Source organism: Bacillus rossius, chromosome 3, assembly GCF_032445375.1.
Source record: "Bacillus rossius redtenbacheri isolate Brsri chromosome 3, Brsri_v3, whole genome shotgun sequence".
Lineage (NCBI taxonomy): Eukaryota > Metazoa > Arthropoda > Insecta > Phasmatodea > Bacillidae > Bacillus > Bacillus rossius.
Window position 1 is genome coordinate 51468766 of NC_086332.1, and position 26810 is coordinate 51495575.

At 34.8% G+C, this 26810-nt stretch overlaps 1 protein-coding gene across 2 annotated transcripts; it reads left to right on the forward strand.

Annotated features, from left to right (window-relative positions):
- The first annotated feature begins 749 nt into the window (after positions 1 to 749).
- Positions 750 to 26227, forward strand: LOC134530677 (interleukin enhancer-binding factor 2 homolog). Of its 2 annotated transcripts, XM_063365730.1 has the most exons (9): positions 750 to 869; positions 6555 to 6738; positions 7673 to 7801; positions 11728 to 11896; positions 13888 to 14050; positions 15457 to 15577; positions 16797 to 16908; positions 17258 to 17410; positions 25765 to 26227. In XM_063365730.1, exons 1-9 carry the CDS (start codon positions 850 to 852, stop codon positions 25905 to 25907), a joined length of 1194 nt encoding a protein of 397 aa, XP_063221800.1. In that variant the 5' UTR covers positions 750 to 849; the 3' UTR covers positions 25908 to 26227. The 2 variants fall into 2 exon arrangements, with proteins under 2 accessions (XP_063221800.1, XP_063221799.1); XM_063365729.1 differs by lacking the exon at positions 25765 to 26227 and having other exon boundaries at positions 751 to 869; positions 17258 to 18510.
- Positions 26228 to 26810: the final 583 nt, after the last annotated feature.

Genomic DNA, 26810 nt, shown 5'->3' on the forward strand with positions numbered 1-26810 from the left:
CACGAGAATGGCATGCCAGGTGCAAACATGGGCATGGTTGCTACCCACAGGAGGGGGAGCTGGGGAGGGAGTCGGTCACTGCCCAGCCCCGAGTTCTCAAAACGTCAGCGAAAAACAGTTGGAGAAAGGGATGTGGGGAAAGTGCTGGGGCTGTGCAGACGCAGTCGGATACTCTATAACTGGCATGCTTTGACGGCACGAAAAGGGATATGCACGCCTGACAAAAATTGCCGAGCTCCACCGATACCTTACCGGCGAGGAAAACAGGAATAGCTCTGTTAACAACACGTGGGATGAAAGAAGCAGGTCTGGCCGCTAAATAGCTAAGGCACTGCAGCGGTTGGACCGACTGGCTAAAGTTTAAGATGTAAGTACCCCAAAGGATATGGAAATAAAAAATATACGAACCCATAAAACTGTTTAAAAGTACAAAGAAAATTAAAACATTAGTGGTGCTGAGTGAGCACGCTACTGTGCCTTTGGAGCAAGAACAGTATAACATAGGGCTTGGTGGACATAGGGTTTGTGTATAAATTTCCATTTCTCCTCTGAAATGAATAAATAAGTATTTAATATTAAAATTATAAAACTTACTGCTTTCAACAAAAAAAACTGCTCTTGTGACAAATTTGCTCCAAAATGTTTCAGATGCCTTTTCTTGGCCTACGCTCTTGAATTCAACACAACTTATAACCAGCCTTGCTGCTACTAACAGCCAGCGGCCAAATTGCGTAGAAAAAAATTACCCGGAGAAAAAAAAAATCAGCCATTCTTTGTTCCATTCTATGCCTTGTTCTGTGCATTTGTCACAAAGTATTTTGAAGGCAAACCAAAAATATTGTAGTAAATATGAGTGTTGGTTTACATCCGTAAGTATTCTGTCAGTATTACTGAATATTGTTGTTTGTACATTTCTTTTATACTTAAATTCTTTATTGAAAACAATTTACGAAAATAGGGACAAGCTTACCGGTGCTTTGTAAGACTAGTAACCCCGTCAGGCCGTGTTCGAATAACTGCTTCGTTATTTTATAATTTTTTTATGTAGTATTTATTTTATTGTGGTGCCTTCAACTTTACAAACACGAGTACAATAGTTGGTTACATGGTTTGAAAAAGGACAGCCCAAAATAAAATACTAAGAGAATTTCTGCAATGGCACGGAAATGGAGACATTTCCCGGAACATTTCACCATTGCGTTTGCTGCTTTCACAATGTACGGAATCTCAACAAATGGCGGTAAATATGTAGAGTCGCGGTATATGCGAAAAAAAATGCTAAAAATCCGAAAATACTTTTATTCTCTGCTCTTTCACTTCCTCTTTTCAATAAGCCCGGCGGAGATAAGAAATTACAAATACTTGTGGCCTTGACAATTGTTTCTTGTTTACGAATGAATTTTTTTTTTCTTGCGGCCTTCACCATTGTTTACCCGCCTCTAACTTAGGTGAGTTTTTAACGTTTCAAATTTTAATGTTTTATTTGTTATTTGTATATTGTTGCACAAGTAATAAGTAAAAAAAAAATTAAGTGAGTTCCTACTGTTCATCCTTTGTCCTGGTTTGTTATGTGCGGTCAGTTACATTATAAATACTTTAGAACTAAACAACCATTAAAATTAATTCATATTATTTTTAATGTCCACCATTTAATTAATTAGGCATTCACGAACACACTGCAAAATAAAAAAATTGCGTTGGCAGAATGATAGCACAGGTCTTGTATTGCAAAATAAAAACGGCGATATCTCCTAAAGTATTTGGAATTTCTTATCTCCGCCTGGTTTAATGATAAGAGGAAGTGAAAGAGCATATAATAAAAGTATTCTCGGATTTTTAACATTTTTTTTCCGCAAATACCGCTACTCTACATATTTACCCTAATTAACTGTCCACAATATTTTTACCTATTTTTAAGCTTGGCAATTTCTTTTACAAAAGCCTATGAAATACTATCTTGACACCTGTCCCGGGCATTTTTATCATGTATTATGTGGTACTGAAGTTGCACAAGCTAGCGGCGAACTTCAGTGAACTTTGGAACTGTTAGGTCTCGGAATGGACTGGTGTGAATCTTAGGTTTCCCATAACAAAAGGGGGTAAATCTGTATTGTACGGATTAGCGCCAAAAAAAATAGTACAAATATGAAATAACTTTCATTATATGCTCTTTTACGTCCTCTTTTCAAAACCGCCTGCGGAGATTAAAAATTCCAATTACTTTTGGAGATATCGCCGTTCTTATTTTGCAATACAAGCCCTATGTAATCATTCAACAGACGCCATTTCATATTTTGCCGTGTGTGCGTGAATGCCTAAATAACAGAAATTTTCCATTAGGTAAGGTTAGTTACATGATAAATACTTCAAAATAAACGGAAATTAAAAATAATATTAATTAATTTTACTTGTATAGTTTTAAGTATTTATAATGTAACTGACCTGACCTAACAAAACGGGACAAAGGTAGATTAGGTCAGGTCAGCTACAGTATAAATACTTTGAAACTGAACGAACATTAAAAATAATAAAATTAATTTTAATGGTTGTTTACTTTTAAAGTATTTATAATGTAGCTGACCTGACCTAACAAACCGGGAAAAAGGATGAACAGTAGGAACTCACGTAATTTTCTTTTTACGTGATGTAGTCGTTCAACTACGTCGCGAAAAAAAAAAAAAAAATCATACTCGTAAACAAGCAACACTGGTGGAACGCGGGAAGCCTACGATTCACTCATCCTTCTGGACATACCCGAATACTCACGTTGGCAAGCCTTCTTTCAACAGACGAGAGGCAAACGCCCGATCGTCCATCTTCGGGTTTTTTTGTTTATTGTAAATAAATATGCAACTCATGAAAACTAATGGTCAATTAGGTTATGTTAGCTACATTATAAATACTTGAAAACATTGTGGATGGTTGATTTGGTTAGGATAGCTACATTAAAAATACTGTGAAATCATGTTAACGGTTACCTAGCGCTGGATAGCTACATATTAAAAAGTTATTTGCTAAGCAACCATAAAATGATTTTACAGTTTTTTTAATGTAGCTATACTTACCTAATATAACCAACCATCCACAGTGTTTTAAAGTATTTTTAATTACTTCTTGCTAATTTTAAGAAAAGAAGGCTTGCCAACGTGAGTATTCGGGTATGTCCATAAGGATGTGTGAATCGTAGGCTTCCGGCTGAACTCCGCATCAGTGCACATCACGAAAATTAAAAAATTCCATATCTCCTAAAGTATTTGGAATTTCTGATCTCCGCCGGGTTTAATGAAAAGAGGAAGTTAAAGAGCACAGAATAAAGGTATTTTCGGATTTTTAAAATTTTTTTTAAAAAAAATCGCCAAAAAATTAATATTAAAAAATTCGATATCTCCAAAAGTAATTGGAATTTTTAATCTCCGCAGGCGGTTCTGAAAAGAGGACGTAAGATAGCATATAATGAAAGTTATTTCATATTTTTACGATTTTTTTTGGCGCTAATCCGTACAATACAGATTTACCCAAAAGGGACTCTTTATAATTATTCTGTGTAATGGCATTGCAATGTTTTAAGTAGTTTACAGTTTGTAATTGCATGGTTAAGTAATGTTAGTTACATTTAAAATACTGTAAATTTGTGTGAACAGTCAATTATGTTTTTTAAAAATATTGTAAAAGATAATTTTCTAGTTTGGTTGCTATATTTGTACAAAAAAGGATTTTTTTTCAGGATTTTGTTTTCCCTGAAAACAGTATTTTAACATCCTACTGGGTTTTGAGAAACTATTGAAGATTCTCGGAGATTTCTTACCATTTGATGGTAAATGTATAGTGTAGGGGCACCACTCTGAAGAAAAAAAATGGAAATGCCTGATAATTTATTTATTAAGTTCCTTTTTTTATTTATGATTCTTTCAAGGTGCATTATGATATTTTCAACAACTGTCCATGAAATGAAACATTTACATTAGCTTGTGCAGTAACATTACTGCCGGCATGCTTGAGTCCCGGTAAGCGTTGAATACTACTATTCTATCCACATGTAAAAAATGTTATTTTCGTTGGTTTGTAAAAATTCTAAATATTACCTCTAATGTAAATATGTGTTGTGCTCTAATAGTGTAGCCGAGAGATGTTTTCAATATCCGTGATTGTTATTGCCACCCTGTTGTTTACTTGATACTAGCTGCGAATTGAGCCTGTGGTTCTCCAGGAATATTTAAGCATAGCAGAGACTGTTTTTTTTTAAGACAGGGATGTTTAATGTTAGTACGTTATGGCCAGGGCCAAGTCTGTTTTTTAAGACAGGGATGTTTAATGTTAGTACGTTATGGTTGGGGCCAAGTCGGTTTTCCACCCTAATTATGCCCCGTTTGTAACGTACTGACATTAAATATCCTTGTCTTTTTGAAAACAACCTCGGCTAAGCTATATATTCCTAAGGATCTATGGAGGACCTGGGATCATTTTGTAGCTAGTATCAAGTAAACAGTATAATCAGAAATCTTTTTCATTGAAACCATTCTCAGCTACGCGATTTAAGCACAAAAAAAAATTTCGGCAATATATTTACATTACAGGTAATATTTACAATAATTTTTCACCGTCCCTTAACCCGTGGCGTGACACAGCGGCCAAATCATTGCATGGCGAATGGAAAGTGAAATTACATGTGAAGTTCTTGTAAAATATCTAAATGCCCCACTATATCATTATAAATAAAATAAGGCACTGAATAAATCTATTTTTGTATGTTTTGACTTCTGTTTTAGAGTGGCACCCCTGCACTAGACAATTACCCGCTGGATTTGTAATAACCACATGCGTCTCTTTTCAAGTATCTGTTTAATCTCAGTTAGGCTGTTAGTTCTGAAATACTTCTCTGTGTGTCGCCATACCATGTGAAATATAAGTGTCAAACAAAAACAATTTCCCTACAGCACTTAACAATCACAGAGTTTGAATTCCTCAGATTTTTCGGCTTCAGACTAAAAAATGTTTGGCTTCTTTTTATATAGTGTTTTGTGTTTAAATCCTAGGTTTTTTTGCTAAGGGTAAATATTTACTTGGGCGGTATTTCCGAAAAAAAATGTTAAAAATCCGAAAATACCTTTATTTTATGCTCTTCAACTTCCTCTTTTCATTAAAATCGGCGGAGATTAGAAATTCCAAATACTTTAGGAGATATCGAATTTTTAAATTTCTTCATATGTAGTTGAGTGGTATTTGCGGAAAAAAAATGTTAAAAATCCGAAAATACCTTTATTATATGCTCTTCAAATTCCTCTTTTCATTAAAAGCGGCGGAGATTAGAAATTCCAAATACTTTAGGAGATATCGAATTTTTAAATTTCAGCACAAAACCAGCGCATTCCTGTGGCGTGCGTGCACCATTGTTTCTTGTTTACGTACGAGTATCTATTTTTTTATTGGATAATGATGTCACGTGATTGTTCGTGATAGGCCAGAATTCAAATGAACTAATACGTGATTATTTAGTTCAATTATTGTTTAAAACGGTGTTTAATTACCGCATCCAACTTAGGTGAGTTTTTAACGTTTCTAATTTTAAAGTCTTATTTGTTATTTTGATATTGTTGCGCAAGCAATAAGTAACAAAAAAATTTACGTGAGTTGTTACTGTACATCCTTTGTTACGGGTTTGTTAGGTAAGGTCAGTTACATTATAAATAATTTAAAACTAAAGAATAATTAAAATTAATTCACATTATTTTTAATATCACCTTAGTTTGAAAGTATTTATAAAGTAACTGACCTGACCTAATCGACCATTTTAGTTTACTGTTCACCCTCTGTCCGGGTTTGTTTGGTCAGGTCAGTTACATTATAAATATTTTAAAACTAAACAGCCATTAAAATTAATTCACAAAATAATTTTTAATGTCGGCTTAGTTTGAAAGTATTTATAAAGTAACTGACCTGACCTAATCAACCATTTTATTAATAGCGCATTCACGATTCACGAACACACGGCAAAATAAAAATGGCGCCGCTCGAATGGTTCCACAGGTCTTGTATTGCAAAATTAAAAAATTCGATATCTCCTAAAGTATTTGGAATTTCTTATCTCCGTCGCTTTTAATGAAAAGAGGAAGTTGAAGAGCATATGATAAAGGTATTTTCGGATTTTTAACATTTATTTTCGCAAATACCGCTCAACTACATATGATGAAATTTAAAAATTCGATATCTACTAAAGTATTTGGAATTTCTTACCTCCGCCACTTTTAATGAAAAGAGGAAGTTGAAGAGCATAAAATAAAGGTATTTTCGGATTTTTAACATTTTTTTTTCGGAAATACCGCCCAAGTAAATATTTACCTTGCTAAGTTCTTAATGTGTCTTCTTCATATTCATACTACAGAGTATATTAACTTAACTACCTGTCTTGCACGTTCAGTGCAGAATGGTTGGCCCCTAGTCGGGAGTTGAAACAAATTTGTCTCCAGGCTGAATAACAAACTCATCATATGTCACTCATCATATTAGTGTCAGTGGGTCTTGTAATGAATGATGTTGTATTTGTGATTTGTGTCCAGTATAAGGATGGTGCGTGGTGGAGGCAGAGGTGGCCCCCGGGGCGGTATGCGGGGAGGCATGAATCGACCTGGTCCTCCTTTCAAGAAACCGCAGTACATTTTCCGTCATCCATTTGATTTGGCACTGTGCGAGTCTGCATTTCCAAGGGTTGAGCCTGCCCCAGATGAAACTGCTTTCACCCAGGTAAGCTGGTACTAGTGCCAATGTGTTCCTAATAAAGAGATTCAGTAACAAGAGGAAAAGTTTATGTTGCATGCACAAACACTGAAATGAAAGTTCTTGAAAGTAGTTCAGTTAATATACGTTTCTATGGCAGGTTAATGAACTTCCCACACCAAAGATGTGTTATACTTTCAACTGACGAGATGTTCACCTATGAGTATTTTTCGGCTCTGTGCAGCTTTTAATTTTACCCAAGAACTGGAAACTTATGATTATGCATGTTGTATGTAAAGAAACTACTAATCCATATGTTTCCATAATACCCGGGTTTAAGTCCTGGTCAGCCATGTTCGTTTTGGTTTTTCATGGTTTTCTGAAATCACTTCGGAAAATTGCTGGAATGTTTCGTTACTACAGGCCATGACGTATTCTTACTCCAGTATCCCTCGGTCTATCTCGTGTGTTACCTTCACTAGTGACCTCATTGTTGATGAGACAATAAGCCTAATTGAAAAATATATTATAAATTATCTAATTATGTTGTATTTTTCTTGATGTCACTATTATAGTAAAGAAAACGTATTCATACATTGTTCACCAATTCTTGTAAACTTAAAGTAGGCTAATCTAATAAATTATATTCAGCTTTATTATGCCTGTGTATCACATGTCATTTACTTTGTGGATTGTCGGCATGCCAGTGGTCTCGAATGCTGGATTAAAGAGCATTTACTGAAATAAGCAACCTTAATCCAATCCAGAGTATATTTGTGATGTAGTTAGTTTTTTCAAAAATATGTTGAAACCGGATATTAGGAGTAATTGTAGTAGATGTGAAATGAGTAATTGGTAGCTTTTGCAATATAATAATTGAACAGTGTGGTGTGTACCTATGTCATGAATTGGATGTAAAGTTAATTTTTTTAGTTTTTATTAAAAAGGTTTTTCTTGGTAGGCACTGCTGAAGCGGAATACAGATCTGTCACCATCTCCTGCTGAACAGACAGCTGTTCTCAACTTGGTCACTAAAATTCAGACTGTTATGGATAACCTCATTGTGGCTCCAGGGACTTTCGATGCTTGTGTAAGTACAAAGGTTCCTTTAAATTTACTGCAAGTTCATTCTTGCCAACTCTTCAGCTTTAGGTGGGAGAGTTCCATATTTCTGCTCATGAACAGCTTTTACATTTATGTCTTAGCTGCACGCCTAAGTGGAACACTTTTACACGCATTTCTGAATACGACCAGAATAGTGGTGCGCTGGTGTGATGTGCAAACATTCACAACACATCTGGCAAGCACGCATCTCCATGTTCCGGAGTACCACAGTTATAAGTGTGTGTGCATGTGTGTGTGTGTGTGAATGCTGAAAATGGGACGCGAACCTGTGCTGCATGCAGTTTTGTCTAGTTGGAAAGTTTTATAAACGTGCTGACAGTATCACTTATATTTCTTGTGAAATGTAGTTTTGTAGGTTGTATAACTATTAGGTACTTCAGGATGCGAAGCAGATATTTTTTGGTATAGTTTTGCATGGTTAGTTTATGCACAAAGGCTTTAGGCAATGGGACCTACTAAGATTATAGGGGGCTCATAACCATTCATGCTGGGGGGCTGGCATGGCTGCAATTTACATTGCAAAAAATGCAAATTAAATGCAGTGTGAGAGTAAAGGAATACCTACAAAGAGTGAAGGAATACCTACAATGTTTTAATCAAACACTTTTCTTAAAAAATCTGATTAAACTTGAGTTTTTTATCGGTTATAGTCAATAATAAAATAAATAGGGTAGGCTCAAATGTTTTATATGAAGTCATGTGTTGAATCAGGGAAACGTTTACACAAAATATTACCAGTATATCATATGCTCCCATGTTCTCCAGCCTTTAAATTTTGGTTCATCAGGGGTGTGTGAATAGTAGATTGTGCTAATCGAATATTTTTGAATCAAATAGTAAAATTTTCAAATCAGATGCAAATAATTTTGAAGTTGAATATTAGTCATATCTATTTTGCTTTGGTGCATTCCATGCAGAATGCAAGTAGTAAACAACATTCACATATAAAGTTCCCAGGTAGCAAGACTAAATTTATTTATACAGCAACATTTTCTGTTCTTGAAACTTTATTTTTAAGAAACTAGACACTACAGTGTCAAATTGTTTATTATAAGTATGGTTTAAGTAATTATTGAATGCTTATTAAACTAAACTTTATGTAAATTTTGGATTGAAATAAATGGAAAATATATATATAACCTTGCAGATAATATTTAATAATAAATACATGTAAAATAAATGTGTAAAGTATAATTTTAAATAGTCTACGTGTTGGGGGTTTCCAGAACATAAGTGGCAAGTTTTACATTCTGGTGTTTTATTGTTGCTGATAAAGAAGGATCCGATATTGTTTTTAAATGTATTTGAGTTGTCACGTTTTATAACTTTGAGAACCTGACTCTCCACCACATTGCTGAGTATTCATTTATGGTAATAGACTTGAATTACCTTCATTTTAAAAATATAAATCCCTTGTTTTTACAATTTTTATTGAACACAACAGACATTAGGCCTAATTTAATTAGCACCCAAAGACAGACTTGACTACAAGCTTAGGTAAAAGTTATGTCCGAATTCATGTTCCATGGCAGATTTTCATGAAATTTTTTTTGTAATCAATTAATCTAGAAAACAAACAGTGATTTAGTTAGCATTTTTAAGTGGTAGCAAATCACGTACAAATGTTCATCAAAGATGACCTGAAAGATTGAAGACTTTATTATTGTTTTTTCTGTTATAATACCAAAATACTGAATGGTTCATCAAAAAAATAATAATGTTATGAACACATTAAATTTATTGTAACCTCAGACACACTGTGATTATCTATGATTATGAAAACAAATGCATAAAAAGTTATGAATGGAATAAATGTTAGGAATATTACTTTTAAGGTTGTACAAATGGCACCAAACTTTCATAGTAAATACCGTAGGTGTTGGCATCCTCCTAAGTTTCTGTTTCTTTTGTTTCATTTTCTTCCATCAAGCTACAGGGATTTTTTGAAATAATTAAGATCATAAAGAGTGATTTCTCAGAATACTGATTAAACTTTTAAATAGGCATTGTGGTACATTATCATATTGATTGATTATAAATGATAAATTTAAAGGTTTGTGAAAAACAAATCACTTGGAACTGTTGAGAAACAAAAGAGACATGCATGCAAATATTTACAATATTTATTTCTGATATTTGACCTCCAAATACGAATAGTTTATTAATTGCTATTCGCAAGTATTAGTTTTTAAGAATATTCGCACACTCGTATTCATTACTCCTTAGATTTTACTCGCCACAGGAATAGATAGACTTCTTTATGTTAATAGTGTAAATTGGCTCACATACTCAACTGTCCAAAAACTGAAATTTATAGTCACATGCACGATGACTAAAACTAGGGACTGACATTCTCCACATGTTTGCATGCATGGTTTGCGGTCACATCTACATTTTCATGTGTGCACTTAAGTGGTTCTATGACTGCTCCTAACCACACATGTAACTGCATGCCATGCTTTGGTTTACATGCACACTCTTTTGCGCGTGGCATTTCCTAAATTGCGCAGTTAGGAATGTGTGCGTTACGTCATCTACTGTCCCATATTTCTGCTTTGTTTTCTTTTACTTTTTTTTGTGTTGTCAGGCCGGCCGATGCCAACTTGGACACCTTGCAATTATTTATTGTTAATAGTTTATGCTGGATTAGTGAAACTAAAACCACATGTCTACTGCTGGACTGGTTTGTGGAGATGTGCACTTTAGTACAAAATTAACCTTTTAGGAATAAAAATTAAAAATATAGTTTTTCAACTATGAAATATATTTCTAAATGTTATAGTCTTATAAATACTTGATATTATTATATGTTGTAGTGTTATAAACATTTAATAATTATCTCAGTGCACAATTGGTTTGAACTTTCATTTTTATGTTAATGTGTATGTGTGTTTATTAATCATAATTTTTGTGTAAGTTGTTTATGGGATGTTCAGAAATTGCTGGACACATAATGGGTAATATGGAATGCTATAAATATAAATTTTTTTAATGGACATATGGCTGAAAATGTAACCCTGCAAAGTTGCAGGCACAAACATTAGCATCATTAACATCAGGGCATCACTTCAATGGCTGAGGATGTGCAAATGCAGCACTGAGACGTTCAAATGCCCCACAGGAAGCAGGTGATGAGTCAGGCGCAGACATTAAGACTTAGCCATACACAGTAGCACCCAGCATCATACACAGTAGCACCCAGCAGTTGCTGATTGAACTGTATGAAGGTCTCCCTATTCAGTACACACATTATGAAAGCACCCTGGGTAAATGTGCACGTCTTCTGCTGCAATTACGTACTCTTGTATCCCTGTACACCATGTGCCAAATGGCTATCTGTGTGGATGTAAAGTCAGCCATGCCATTGTTGTTTCCATACTTACTAAACTGCGCTGCACTGTGCTAATCCCTTTAAGCTACATGTGTAAACTTAACTAACCATTCACTGAACACCAAACAGCAGGTTGCGCCAGCTCGTCACCTGCTTCCAGCAGTCTCACGTCCTCTCAGCCAGTGGAGTGATTCCTGAATGTGCCCAAAATTAAAATTTACACGCTGCTGTTTGTGCCTGTAACTTTGCAGTATTTTCCTAACATTCCCTAACATTTTTAGTAAATATCTGGTGACAACTTTTCGACCCAATGACAATTATTGAAGATTTATTAAAAAAATAAACATGAGTAACCCTTAATTAATATTTATGACAAGAAAAATAAAAATACCAATATTGGAGAGTGAGAACCAGACTTAAAATCAGTTCCTTGATGGGTTGTTCTATGAAAATAATTGCTTAGCTAAATGAGTGTATTATTTTATGTCCATGTTCATTTTTATGCTGCTACTAAAACTTGTCTATCAAAACTGTAAGTTATTATTGTTTTTGTTTTGCAGCAACTGGAGGAAGTTCGTCAGGTAGGTTCTTTTAAAAAAGGCACTATGCTGACAGGACATTGTGTGGCCGACATTGTGGTTATTCTGAAAACCCTGCCTACCCGAGAAGCCGTAGAAGCCCTCGGTACCAAAGTACTAGAAGAACTGAAGGTTCAAGAGCCTCACGAAAGTATGTATTTATCTTTGAAACTAAGAAACTTATGTTTGATGATGAAGTAAATTCTGTTTTTGTTGTGTAGAGTAGCCTACAGAGCTATATTTATATAACTCAATAACTACAGCTAAGGTATATTTTTACTGACTTGGTTATCTATCATGGCAGTGTGTGGTTTAATTGCTTAGCACATTTATTATCTGCTTGATATATTTTTTTATCTTATATATATATATATATACACACACACAAACCCCCCCAATTGAGATACTGTTTGTCTACCGGTAGAATGACTTAGAAATTCATAAAACAATTTAAAGCAGCTGTCCTCAGCATCTGAATTGTGCCATACGTTTTCACTGATCATGCATGCCATGGTTACTGAAGTTGGTATATAAAAGCTGCTTTGGTTACTTATTGCCATGTGTGCAAGAATTGGTCTGGAGTTAAGTTGTCTAGATTACCAACAAAAGATGCAACAGGTGCTCGTTTTGGATGATTTTTAACAAACTTATATTAGCTTACTTGTAACTAACGTACAAATGATCTAAACAAATTTCAGAAGACGATTTTAATTTTAACCTTCTTCTAATTGTCATATGGATTTGAGACTTTGCAAGTATATGTAACCGGATGACAATACAATAATTTGGTACCATCAAACTGATCTGATGATGAAGCCAGGAGGTGGAGAGTGGAACTCTTTAACATTTTATGTAACTAAAAGCGTTTGTTTTAAACTATAATAATTATTTTACATACAGAGTAATATTTAAGGGTTCCAACAAAAATTTATATATTTAATCTCACTGTGAACTATTTCAAATTTAATTTTTACCACATTTAAAAAAAAATTAATGGTGTTTTTTAGTATCTGTATATTGTTGCCTTTTTAAAATTATAGATACTGTAAATATTTTGTGATTCGTGGAATTCCAGGGTTTGTAAACTAAGGTGTTAAATAATTGTGTTTAATTGGTTTGCAATGTCTTTGATTGGAATGTCTGTTTTTCAATAGTTTTTCTGTATTCTGCTATACTTTTTTATGCTGAAAAAAAAATTCTTTATAAATGTTTAATTTTTAAAATAAATAGTTTAACTACCTAGATACTTTTAACTTTACTGGATTTAAGTAGCCTATCTGAAACCAAAGAAAAGGTAATGGTTAATAATACTGTTTTAATTTAATATGTTAGGCTCCTGCAGATACTTTTTTTTTCTAATTCTAATTCAGTTGAATATAAAAATTCACGAATGTCATATTTTTTTTTATTAAATTTGAACATACAGTGAAAAACTTTTTCTCCCCAATTTTCACAGGAGTCCAAGTAAAATTATGCAAAATGCAGTTAAATAAAGAGAACTATTATATGGAATCATAATAGAGTGGTGTGATATGCAAGAAAATAAAAAAACCTAGCAGTAAATTTTCTTGAACCAGTAATGTTTTAATTTTAAATACAGTTTTGTTGATCCAATTGATTATTATATACATAAAAATATAGTATTTTTAATAATTTTTAATCATAATCACAGAATTTGTTTGTTAGGTATAAAATGCATATAATAACTATAGGAAATCCCTCTTAAAAGATGCTCCCTTCGTAAAATTCCATGCATAGTACGTTAAAAAAAAATTAGCCCTGGACCTATAAAAATAATTTTACCCATTTAATAAAATTTCCTTGTTAATAAGTCTAAATTTCTAAGAATGTGCCACAAGAAACTTCTTAGCAAGGATTTGCCGTATGTTGCATAAAATAAATACATGTTTATGAATAAATCTTTAAGGCTTCATAAAACATGTTACAGTATTTTTAATTAAATAATTTTTTTTCTGTGTATATTAGTTAGAAATAATTTGAAAAATTATTCTGTTTTTAAATGTTGATTCAAATATCAAATCATTAATATTGAAATTTTTTTGAATACTCACAGACCTCAATACTTAACACTACTATAGTGTAATTCCAAATATGAGATTGCCTGGTGTGTGTTGTGTCCAGTCCTGTCTATGCTGACGAATGAGCGTGGTTTCGAGATCAGCAGCTCCGAGGCTACTGTGCGAGTGCTGGTAACCACCATCCCTCAGAACATGCGCAAGCTGGACCCAGAGCTCCATCTGGAGCAAAAGATTCTTCAGAGCCACATTGCAGCGATCAGACACAGGTGCGATTTGTGAAGTCGTCATTGGGAATTATTTGTTTTTCTTGAAAGTTTAAAAGAGCTTAGTTGAAAAACTGCTCTTTAGTGCTGTTCACAGCTTAGTTGAAAAACTACACTCTATGCCTACAAACAGCATCATTTATACCATTTTTAAGTGCTGTTTACTGGCGAACCTTAGCAGCGGATGTGAGGAATGCGACACATATTATGGGTTGCCAGCGATTAGCCTAGGGGAAGTCGCTACTCAAATTCTTTTCATTTCTTCTCTCACACTGCACATGGTTGTGGTTTCTATGCATGGGAAGTGTGGGAATGTGGAGGGAAAGGTAAGTGTAGTTCATGTGCGGTAAAATAAATATTTTCTACGGCCGTGATAAAATTTTCCATCCAAGAAATTACATATCAGTTTTTTTTTATTACATTGCTTTAACCGTGTTTTTCTGATATCCATAACATCCTTCGTCAGTTATTACCTTGAGTAATTGGGAGTCTGCTGTAGTTTATTCTAATATTGCATCCCACGCCCACAGCTGCACCGTGTAACGAGAGGGGACTCGCGACTGAGGCACGCAGGAGCCCTCCTGGCCTCTGCAGGGTCGCAGCAGTTCTGCAGAAATACTGCTGTGTGATTAATAAACAAAGTGTACCTAGTCCATTTTTTTTTTAATGTGTGATACCATAACAATTTAAACAGTATTTATTAATGGTAAATGGCTATTGCGTGGACCTTAAAAATATAATTTTGCTGAGAATGGACTATCCAAAACTGTGCGGTGTTATGGCTTTCAATGTGGACAATTTGTTGGGGGGGGGGGGGGGGACAGTGGACAGTGTCTCACTTGCCTAGGAAGGTTGTAGGAGTGTTGGAATGTTTAGAAAAGGGGGGAGACAAGATGGTTTGTGTCTTTGGGAGGGATGAGCTTTAGCCTTTAAGAATCTAAACCAGGGGAGGGAGAGGTAAGCCATTTGTCATTATAACACCAGTCTAGCCTTTATGATTTTTTCAATTTTTCTCTGATTTGGGTGTCAAAATTTTGATTTTCCATCTGTTCCTGAGAATGTATTCGTAAAATTGCCACTTTGTTAAATCCGTGATTGTACATATTGTGTTAGAAAACAAAGTATGTTAAAACTGTAGACTATAAAGAACAAATTACATTTGAATCGTAAGAAAAATATATATTATATCAGCAACGATTGGTCTATCTTTTCCAAGGTTTAAGGTTATTTTTAAAATATAAGCAAGTAAATTTGTAGGTTAATGCAAAGAGCTTGATATGATGTAAAACTATCTTGTAACCAAACACATCAATAAAAGCCAGAACTGCACAGCCCTAGTTTTAACAGCAATTTCTTGAAATACATTACACATGTGGGTAATACGATAACTTGTTTGTGTTTGTGCTTAGTCGATGGTTTGAGGAGAACGCCCATCACTCGTCAATCAAGGTACTCATACGTCTACTGAGGGATTTACGAAATAGATTTGAAGGATTTGAACCTCTCTCACCATGGATGCTTGACCTGCTGGTAAGTTCAGTTAATAATTTTGTTATATTTAGATTTGATTCCATAGAAGAAATTATCCTTTTCCCAATACTTGCATAATTTTAGGTTTTATCAATATCAAAAAACTGATCTAATGTATTCAGCTAAGACTGCCATTGATGCATTGATTTTATGAATAAAAAAAATTAGTAATAATAAATCTTATAAAACACTCAAAATTATATGGAAAAATTATGTCTAGTATAGCCCATAATGACTAGTGACCAACTTGTATGGTAAATAAAATAAACTGATTTCATCATAAAATTACTTGCTTATGTTTAAAAAAAATATTGCAGTTGATAACTAATGGTTTTAAGTTAATAGTTTAAAAAAAATTAGGTGTAGTCAGACAAGAATTTAATTTTTAAGTGTAACTAGGACTAGTATATCATTTGATAAAATGAATTAAACTCATAATTTTAGTCTTTTTTTTTACCAAATTAATTTATGTCTAAGAATATTAAGTGTTTTTAAATAAAAGCCAAAATCATTTGGCATTTTTAAGCAGAAAAAATTATTAATTTGAAATTTCTTTGAATGTTTTTCCTATATTTGGTTACCTACATGACATGCATGACATGTTGATTCAGAGACACTGAAGCTAGTTGTTGTTTTCACGTACTTATATTAGATACACATTGTGTGTAAAGAGCTATAAAATACTAAAGTTTTTTTTTTTTTTTTTTCAAACTGCTAAAACAATTTATTTAGTAGTGCTATACACCCATAATCAGAATTTTAGTAAACAACCAAACGGGAATAAGTTTACACGTTAATAGAAAATGTTAGTTATTCCTATTTAATAATAGACATTCAACAGAGCTTCTATGTTAATAACATAATATTTCTGAGCTACAAAATAATTATGCCCAAGGCCTTACATGCAAACCAACTCTCAAAATTTTAATCTAAATGTTTATTTGAATGTATTTAGAAGAACCATAATTTAAAAACTTGTAAATAGTTGTTGTGGGAGTAGTCTTGATTCAAATGATAGTCTTCGAGCACACTTCAGTAGTCGGGAAACAAATAATTGTGATTAATATACTCTCTTATGGAAATTTACATATTTGATTAGTGCTCAATTTTCCTGGAACAAATTGGGGGGGGGGGGGGGATATACTTCAAGGGGTGGATGTATTTCTTCCCAAGTCTCATCAATCTTACTTTTAGACATTATCAAATATTAATTTTTCAGGCACACAGCGCAATAATGAACAACCCAAGCCGCCAGGTGCTGCCCATAAACCAGGCATACAAGAGAGTTCTGCAGCTGTTGGCTGCCGGCCTCTTCCTGCCAGGATCTGCAGGTCAGGCATGCCAACTACAAACAACACTGCTGAGTCAGTGTCTGTGAATGTGATGTTCTTGTAATTTGCCATGGTGCCACTATGGAACACGTTAACATGACTAAATTTAAATGGATTGGAGTAGGTGTTAAAAACAAAGATTTTTAGTCTGGTCAGGTTGGCTGAATGACTATACTAAACTGCAAAAAATAATATTTTGTAAAGGGTTAATATAGTTTTTATTTAATTTATTTACTAGTTTAATAGCCATGTTTATGTAACTTTGAGAATGTTTGTTGAAGCCAACTGATTAGTGAGTATAAGTACAGATATTTGTCTTGGTCAATAATGTGCATTTGTTGCAACGCAGGCATCACAGACCCCTGCGAGAACGGCAGCATCAGAGTCCACACGGCCATGTCACTGGAGCAGATGGACTCGGTGTGCCTCACTGCACAGACTCTGCTCCGTGTGCTGGCCCATGGAGGGCACAGGCACATCCTGGGGCTTGAAGGACACTCTCGTGAGTACTCCAGTACTCAAACACAAAAGCAGGAGATTCAAATTCCTAATCATGATGGTGGGAGACTGGGTGGAAAATTGGGCTTCTCCCACCTAAAGCGGGAAAGTTGGCACTTAAGCGGCATGTTTTTGATCCTGCCAACTTTGTAGATTAGGTATTTTTAATTCCAAACCAGCAAATCTTTAGGTTGATTTGACCACTAGAGCAAAGAAGCATGTGTGGTTTGCCCACAAGCTGGATCCCCGAAAAGGCAGTAGATTAGGGATGGGTCGGTACCGGTTCTCGATTCCTATGGTTCTCAGCATTTTAACCAGCACCAAGAACCGCAGCTAAAATGTCGGTGCCGGTACCGGTACCGGCAGTATAGCAAAACCCTTTTTGAAAATAGTCCTTCACTACAACTTAACTGCAGCATGAAATGGCTCAACTCACGTCCAATTCACATATGAATTATTTTTTTGGACTTCTGTGGAATAATATTTATCTCTTAACTATAAAATAAATTACACGTGAAAATATATGATATTCTCGTCACATCTGTAAACAAAGTACATTTTTCATTCAAAACAACAGTTGAAGGTGCCATAGATACTTCGTCGATCAACTCTTAATGTGTCTCTGTAGAGAGATATGAACAGAAAGATGCCATATTTGTTTCACTGGTTTTAAAAATAGGCAGCTAATTGAGTCATTGACACGTAAGTATGCGTGACTGGTGTATAAAGAACAATTAAAAGTGCAAAATATTTGTTTAATAGATAGGGCCTGGAAAAATTAACATCTATTTATTACAAAATTAGCATTTATGATGTTGAAAATTAGCATCTATTTTCCAGAAATTATCATCTATTTTTGAGAAATTTTCTTAAGATATTAAAGTTACATAACAATACAAGAAGTTGTAATAGTGTTTCTACCCATTATGACGAATTTCAACACAAACCAAAATCATTAAACGGTATTTGTAAACAAACGTTTGAGCACTAGTAATTTTAGATGAAAACAAACGGACGATTCAAGTTGGCCAACTTCAGTACGCTAAACGTGCACCACAAAATGTATGATTTGTCTCTATGTAAAATATTGATCAGAAAAAAAATTTTCAAGACTAAAGTGATTATCAACAAATGTAAAAAACCGCGTACTAAAATATTTGTAGTAGTAGTGTTCAGCATTTAAAATATTTTCATTTTTATCTTTGCAAGTTCACTACGATCCCATCAACGACCTAGATATTTTCTAGGTTTTGGTTTCCGTGATGCACTTCCCGGGAAATTTTGTTTTGTTAGGTTGGATACTCTTCATCAACAGGCAACACACGATGCAGTGGAGAACGTAGGCGAACGTGACGTGATCTAACAAAACAAAATAACTGTGTCGATAAGTAGTGTGAACATTCTTTTCTAAACATTCAACGGTAACTTGAATAAATCGTAAACACTAAATTTACAAAATTACTTATTCGTGATATTTGGTTAAGGAATGTTTTTTTAAATTAAGGTTAGGATTCATATTTTTTCCTTCAACAAGCCTTGTCAGAAGCTATTTTTTACGTTAATTGTGTTATGGTGGTTATTTTCAAAAACAATACTTTGAGGAATGTGTGTTCAAGCCGTTTTGTTGCATTCTATAGTGGTTTTTCGCCCGATAATGGCAATGTTACCGCGATTTCGCAAATATAGCATTTATAACAACAATTACATAGTAAAAAATCGCATCTAACCTCAAAATTTACAAAAAAATCGCATCTATCGCAAATTGCGAATTTTTCCGGCCCCTATTAATAGAATTGATGATTGATTTCAAATATTTCCGTAATAATCTTCGGCATTCTAAAATTTTATGCTATTTGTGCAGTGCTGTGGAGTTTAAGTTCATTGCAACTGCAGCCATCTAGCGGAATGGCTAGTAACTTTCTCTTTTAGGCAAACGGGATTACTTTGAAAGTGGCACGTCTGTTTTTAGTGGTATGTAATAGCGTTGACAAGATCTCGCGGACACGTGATAAAAGATAATGTTTTTAAAGTTGTTTTTTTTTTTTTTTTTGCAAAGTGGTGTATGGATGGTAGATGTATTTTAATATTGACTGGACAAACGAAATGCTTGTTGACACTTGTAAGGTATAATTATTCCAGCAAAATAGTATAAATTGTGTAAGAAATGTCATCGGAAGTGTGGCAGTAATTGACTTGACTGTGCAAACAAACTGAATTCGATGTAGACAGTTTATTATTTTAATACTTGGAAAGTTCACCATCAATTTAATTTATTTCCATTATTGTAATATTTTCTTTTTATTCCTATGTTTTAAAGGAGGGTGTATGTAGCTTTCTTGAGGTAAATTCTAGATTAATATAGTAAATTTTAGTTTTATTTAGTGTTCTCTATATTATTTAGAATTATTTTTCACTAATACATAGGGGCCTGTTCTTTTCGCGATTGCGATTAAACGACGATAAACACGAAATCACCGTAAAATACAGTTTTTACGCGAAATCGCCATAACAGCATTTTTACACTAAATTTAGTATTAAAACGCGAAATCGCAGTGTTTTTACGCGAAATTTAAATATTGGGTAAAATACTTGTCTCGTCACTGGTAAACAAACACCGCAACATGGGCGCCACTGAACATTAGTCATAAATGCACTAAAGCAAACAAAAGCTTACACACACTCACGTTATAATGTTAAACCCAAAAATATACTGTAAAAATACGCAAAACTACGGCGTTTATTTTCCTTTCCGGCATAATGTTTGGATAGATAAGACAAACAGGCGAAGTTTTAAAGCCTACGCTCACCGCTCGGGGCACTGACGTCAGCTTGGAACAGCAACACCGGATAAATACAAGAGCAAGCAGATGATTGGGCGAACTGTGGCGAACGGTGTTTGGAACAGCCTTACGTGAGTGGCCATACCACGTCAGCCGGGGGCGCGCTGGCATATAGTTGGAACAGCGTCGTAGTATCAAGCAGATTATCGGGCGAACCAGGCTACTTTGTCACCCAGCCATACGGGGCAGCACAAGCATTTTAAACTGCGCCAAAAAGCGGACAAATGTAAACAAACATTAATTTTCAAAGGGTGTGACGATGATGATTAGTTGGTCAACAGTGTTTTATAGATTTTGTTGGGTCGTTACCACAACGCCGAATGTCAAAATTGACCACAACGCCGACAGCTAGTAAACTGCTGTGTACCACAACGCCGAAATAACAACTGAATGAATTTGTGTGTGTTTCTTAAATGTACCTTAACGCCGAAATACGACAATCAAACCTAACCTTACCTAACCTAACCTAACCTAGCGTAATATAACCTAACTTAACCTAGTCTAACCTAATCTAGTCTAACCTAACATAACCTAACATAACCTAACCTAACCTTTGTGGCAGCCCTGCAATGTCATTTTTCGGCATTGTGGTAATTCGGCGTTTTGGTACACAGCAGTTTTCTAGCTGTCTGCGTTGTTTCAGTTTGGCATTTCGGCGTTGTGGTGCGTCCCCGGTTTTTGTTAAAGGGATTAATAGTTTTCCAGATTAGTTTATGGGAACGAACTAATAATCAGTGTCTAAATCAAAAGTTTGTCATATGAATATATGTAACCTATTTGTTTAGGGTATTCAGTAATGATTAGGTTCAAGTAAAATTATTTAACTTAAATAATTTCAGATATATTTACAGTAACACACACACACTTTTTTTTTCTTCAAGTTTTTAGCACCGCTTTTGTGTTTTTAAGTGTATTTTAACACCGCTTTTGCTAATTTTTAATAACGAAATCTGAAAATTTTATTTACCTCTTTCAGGGGGCCCTACTAATACATATTACATTTGCAATAGGTTGGTGTGTTTGCTGTAGCTTGAAAACTGTACTAAACCTTTTAATTTGTTTTGATAGCATCTTTAAAGACTGAAACATTATGCCAATGCATTTCTTTGTAAGCATACAATAAAATATTGAGGAAAAAACAATGCAAATAAATTATTATTTTTCAGTGTTATAAACAATAAATTGTTGAAGATGGAAGTCTATATACAGGCTATTTGGTGCTTTTTTGTAGCCGAAACAATAAGAAACACCTCATAAATAATGTGTGAATAATGTTTATTTTATTTTTGAAGTCAGAACCGAGAACCGAGAACCGATTTTTAAGAACCGGTACCGAACCGAGAAACGGGAAGAAATAGGAATTGACCCATCACTACAATAGATAGACGTACAAATAATAATATAGATTTCCAAAAAATGAAAGTAAATTGTAATGGAAACTTATTAAAAAATACACTCTGTGGTGTCAGTAATATAATGGAGGTACTATATAATATGTGCCTTTGCATCATCTGTCCAAACACGAAAAAAAAATTGTTCAAATTGCTTAAAAACTCCGGGCGCTGTAACTAAATTGCGTAGGTGCGTGCCATTGCGCGCGCCTGGATAGATAGACTGTCCGCGACACATGACGACATGAATGGTTTCTTTGTCCGCATCACCCTCCCCCTTCACTATCCCTGGCTTGACTCACCACGTTATCTTCCAATCACGCCCGCATAGTAACAGTGCTAGCCAATAATCACACGTTTCCAAATATTCCTTTTCCCACCATCCAGGTTTTTTCAACTTGTGACCACGTCACACCAATACGCCATTATCATTATTCTCAGTAAGAGCTTTGTGCGCGGTGTTTAGTTTTTGGAATACATTCTTTATAAGTGCTGTTCGGACTATAATTTTTTGCTTTTCTTCTTGGATTTTGACTACAGATTGCGATTGGAATTGACTACACTGCCTGTTGACGACCTGCTTAGCTTTTTTATTGGTACATGACTTTATTTACTTTTTTTTGTATATTGGCTTTATTACTTTTTTTTTGTCGACTCGTTTATGTTTTTTCAGCTTTTATTGTGAAATTATAACAGTATGAGTGGGAAAAAGTGTACTTCATACACCCTTCAGAAGTTAGAAATAATAAAAAATGTTAACGATGGAAAGTTGACAAAGTCTGAGATAGCACGGCAGCACAAGCACGGCGTCGACCCTGTCTACGATATGGAAACGTAGGGACGCGATTATGAGTGCAATAGAGAGGGAGGGTCACAACGTGAAGGCTAAACACCTTAAAGGTCAACACATGTTAATCTGGAAACTGCAGTCTTTGATTGGTTCGCACAGCAAAGAGCCCTAGGTGTACCAATCAGCGGGCCAATGATACAGCAGAAGGCTGATGTTATCTCTATAAAGAAAGGACTCCACTACAGCTATGAACACGTGTGTGCTGGATCAGCATCTGTTATCACATCCCTTCTCTACGCTCCCGCACAGCACAGCACTGCCTCTTATCATATCTCGCATCCTTTATCTTTGTTTGCTGCTTAAGTATTTACTGGAGGGAAAGGAGTGAAGAAAAGTATTGATTCACATTACGTCATAGTAAACAGCCTGCGTAATGCGTATCAACAATCATATAACTGCAGCGTATGCTAGAGCCAGCCACGGCAAGCGAGACCAGAGTGACGTCCGCGTTGAGACTGATCTGGCGGGCGGCACACAGCCTGTACAGCCTGGGCGGGCCTACCCGCGGCACTGACGAACCTTCCACAGCACGTATTCAGCTCTCCTAACTCCCTCGTTGTTAGAAAAATGCTGACTCCTTTTCTGGGTTTTAGACAATTTACTTGTGAGTGCTTAGGCCTATTTTCCTTCAAATATCCTGCACTTTATTCCTCACCATCTTCTATTTGGTAGAGCGCGCCGGCTGTATTCTGTGCCAGCGGCCATTCCTTAAAATAACGTCTGTCGGCTGGCTAAAATATCATCTTTTTTTTGTTTAAAATATTGCATTTTTGAAAAAGAATTTACGGTTTATAAATTATTCACAATAAGCACTGCAAATGAAAGCGAGATCATATGGTATCACAACCATGTAAGTAGATGGCAGAAGGTAGCACAGGGTCATATGAAATTTTATCTACTTTATTTTCGTAACTAAATAAGTTAAGCGGATTATCCGTGATTTTGGATTATCCGAGGTATGATTCACGTCCATTAGTACGGATAATCAGGAGTTAACTAATTGAAATAAAAGCGTTATTTTTCAACACAGACAATGAAACTCACAAAAAACATGGTTTTCCAATAATTTGGTGGAGGGGGGTCGTTGAAAAATCGGTAAATTGGATTTAACGAAACATCGATATAGAGTAAACATTTTCGGTAACCATAGCACATCGTTAAATTGGGGCTTTACTGTAGTTGTAAACTGAATAACAATTTACTAGCTTTAAAATTAGCTGAGTATATGCATCCTTCTCACACAGTTTACATTTGTCGCATTAAAAATACTGAAAGCATAATTCCGAAGATGATGAACACAGATTATTTTGATGGCCTAACTTTTACAAAGATATTTATTTTCCTATGTGCAAAAAAAAAATACAATTCACAGCGTTACAGTCCGTCCAAAAAAAATACAGTTTTGTATTCATTCTTTTTTTTTCCTGCTGGTATAATAGTTACATGAAGGGTTGGTTGGGTTATATCAGCTACATTAAAATATGGGAACAACATTGTGCTGCCCCGAAAGCACTTTTACGAAGATGCACGAACATAGATTATTCAGGCGTAAAACTATAACTCTGTGAAAATGAAATGGTACAAATATTTAACTGGGTAAGAAAATATTTCTCATCGCAATGGTAGCATTATAGTATCTTCGGGTTAATTAACAGTACTCAAAAAGTAACATTTTCAGGATTTTGTTTTATTTGACTAAAATTACTTACTGATTGTTATATTTTACAACTGTAAAGAGCATATATAATATTAGCATCAATGTTAAAGATTTATTAAAGTAAACAGTTCTGATGTTTTTAATGTGAGGAGTATTTATAGTAAATGCATATATAATTTTACATTATTTTGAATTACTTTATTCCTGCTGATACTAAAAATAAGCTACAGTGAAACCCCTTATTTACGTTACCGTTATTTACGTTTTCCCGTTATTTGCACTATATTCTTCAGGTCCCGTTTGGTTCCCATTTAATCCAATACAATACTTTCACGCGAATTACGTCTCAAAAATCTAATCCATCCCGCTATTTACGTCACGTAACAACGATAGTAGGCCTAAAAACATTGTGAAAAACGTAACTTTTATAGTCGGCAGTGAACATTTTAAATCGCAAAATAAACATATTTTATAACATGAAAAGTTGCTTTTATTTCTAAACATATTATAATAATTTATGCCTAGGCGTGTAAAAGTCCGAGTAATTATAGCAGGAGACAATCTAAAATGTACTCGGGGAAAACGTAAACTCACGAATGTATAAACGTTCTGTTACTATATTTATGTCACAACTTAGCCGAAATACTGGTACGAGACATAAACTTCACTAGATAAAATGAGCGGAGTCTTGGTAACTGTTTTAAACGTATTTTATAATTTCGGAAGTATTGTACAGTTGACACATATTTTTAAACTAACCATTTATATCTGAGTATCGTAAATAATTAATTATTGGTATCAAGACATCAAGATGAACGTAAACTTGAACACGTCACGGCAGCGAGAAAACTGGTGCGTATACCAATAACCTGGTATTAGAACTGGACATAACTGGTACACGGGAGGTGGAGCTTATATTTTTTTTCGCTAAGCTCGCATCTATTGGCTGGCTGCTGATGGAACGTCACGAGTCTGGGCGGAGCGTTGAGTAAGTTATACTGCGCATGCGCAGCTCAGACAACAGAGAGAGCCAGCCGGCGGCTATGCCGCGCCATAACAGCTGATTGAGTACGATGACCTTTCTCCGCAAACGGCGCGCTATTAACGGTAAATTTCCAATTTGCGGCCCCTTTTTTTTAAATTTTTTTACTGTGGTGCAATGCTTATGTGTAATGTAGCCCGCATTTGTTATGAACGCTGCAGGATGCGACTGTGTTTTAATTAACTTTAACGTATTTCTTACTTTTCCCATTATTTACACTTTCCCGCTTTTTACACTTTTTTTACTTTGTCCCCATGAAAAGTGCAAATAAGGGGTTTTGCTGTATGTATTTTTAAATTAAAATTACAAGTAGTTGTGTAATAAGTTATACATAGTAAACCTCTGTTAAGAAGTTTTTCTAGAAATATTTAATTAAATTTGTATGTAGTCTGTTGCAGTGGTAATATTGTTTTAAGGGTTTATTTTGTCTGATTTGCAATCACTTTATCATTTTTGTATTTAACTCCAGGCATTGGCGACTATAGTTAAATAATTGGCCGTATTTATCTTGAATGTTTGAGTGGTAACAGAATGGTGTTCCACTGTCAGAATCTGAATGAGTTGATGTATATTTCCAGAGATAGCAACCGAAATGTCAGTGTGGGACGGAGTTGTGGTGTCACCATTGGACAAGGCATACGAGCCACCAGATAAGAAAGAGGGTGATGAAGATGACATGGAGGGAGAGGCAGATGAAGCCATGGAGACAACCGAAACTTAGTGTGGTGGTTATTCCATGTGGTTTCACATGTGAGATCATGCTTTTACAAGAACTTAAATGTTTCTAATATTATTTGTCTGCTAATAAATGTTGTAAAAAATATCTTTCAGTATTGGATATTATAATGGCTAAAAATTCAATTTTTAATTAAATGTGAACCAAAATTATTGTAATTTTTCTGACAATGTAATCTGTGCAAAAATAATGCTACAACAGAAAATTTTCAGATCAATATTTGCAAGTAAAGTAGAGGAAGTGGTTTATACCACACTTTGATACTCAATATTGTCTGAATTTAATAATAAAGTTAGTAAAATACTTCAATTTGTTTTATTTTCACCCCAATTTTGCTAGGTAAAAACAAATTACCACCTTGTTATAAAGGAATCTAGGATGAACACCAAAGGCCCACACATTTTCAGTTGATAATGTTAAAATGACAGAATTGACATCACAATACAAGCCATGCATTGTTTACTTTATAGGGGGTGTGGGGAGTTTTTGTATATACAAGTATGACTAAATGCATGTAAAGGTCTCCTTTTTTTGACATGAGACCATTAGGGTCAACGAGGTAAATGCAGCAGTAAACGGAATTCATTGGTGGTGGTGGGGAGTATGATTACCCTGCGAAAATACATTGGCTTATAGCACCAAATGCCATGTTTCCTACTACTGAAAATTCCAGATTTGACTCTGATGTTAATACAGGGTGACCACTCACTCGGAAAACCGGGATTTATCAGGGAAATCGCGTTGATCGGGAATTATCAGGGAAATGTCAGGGAATTTTTTGTCATGTATATTTCCGTGCGTGTTTTGGCAGTGGCCCTTTGAACGTCCGTAATTTCTTTTCTTAAGTTGCGCCGAACCGTGCCGAGTAGCATCAAGCCAACGCCGCGC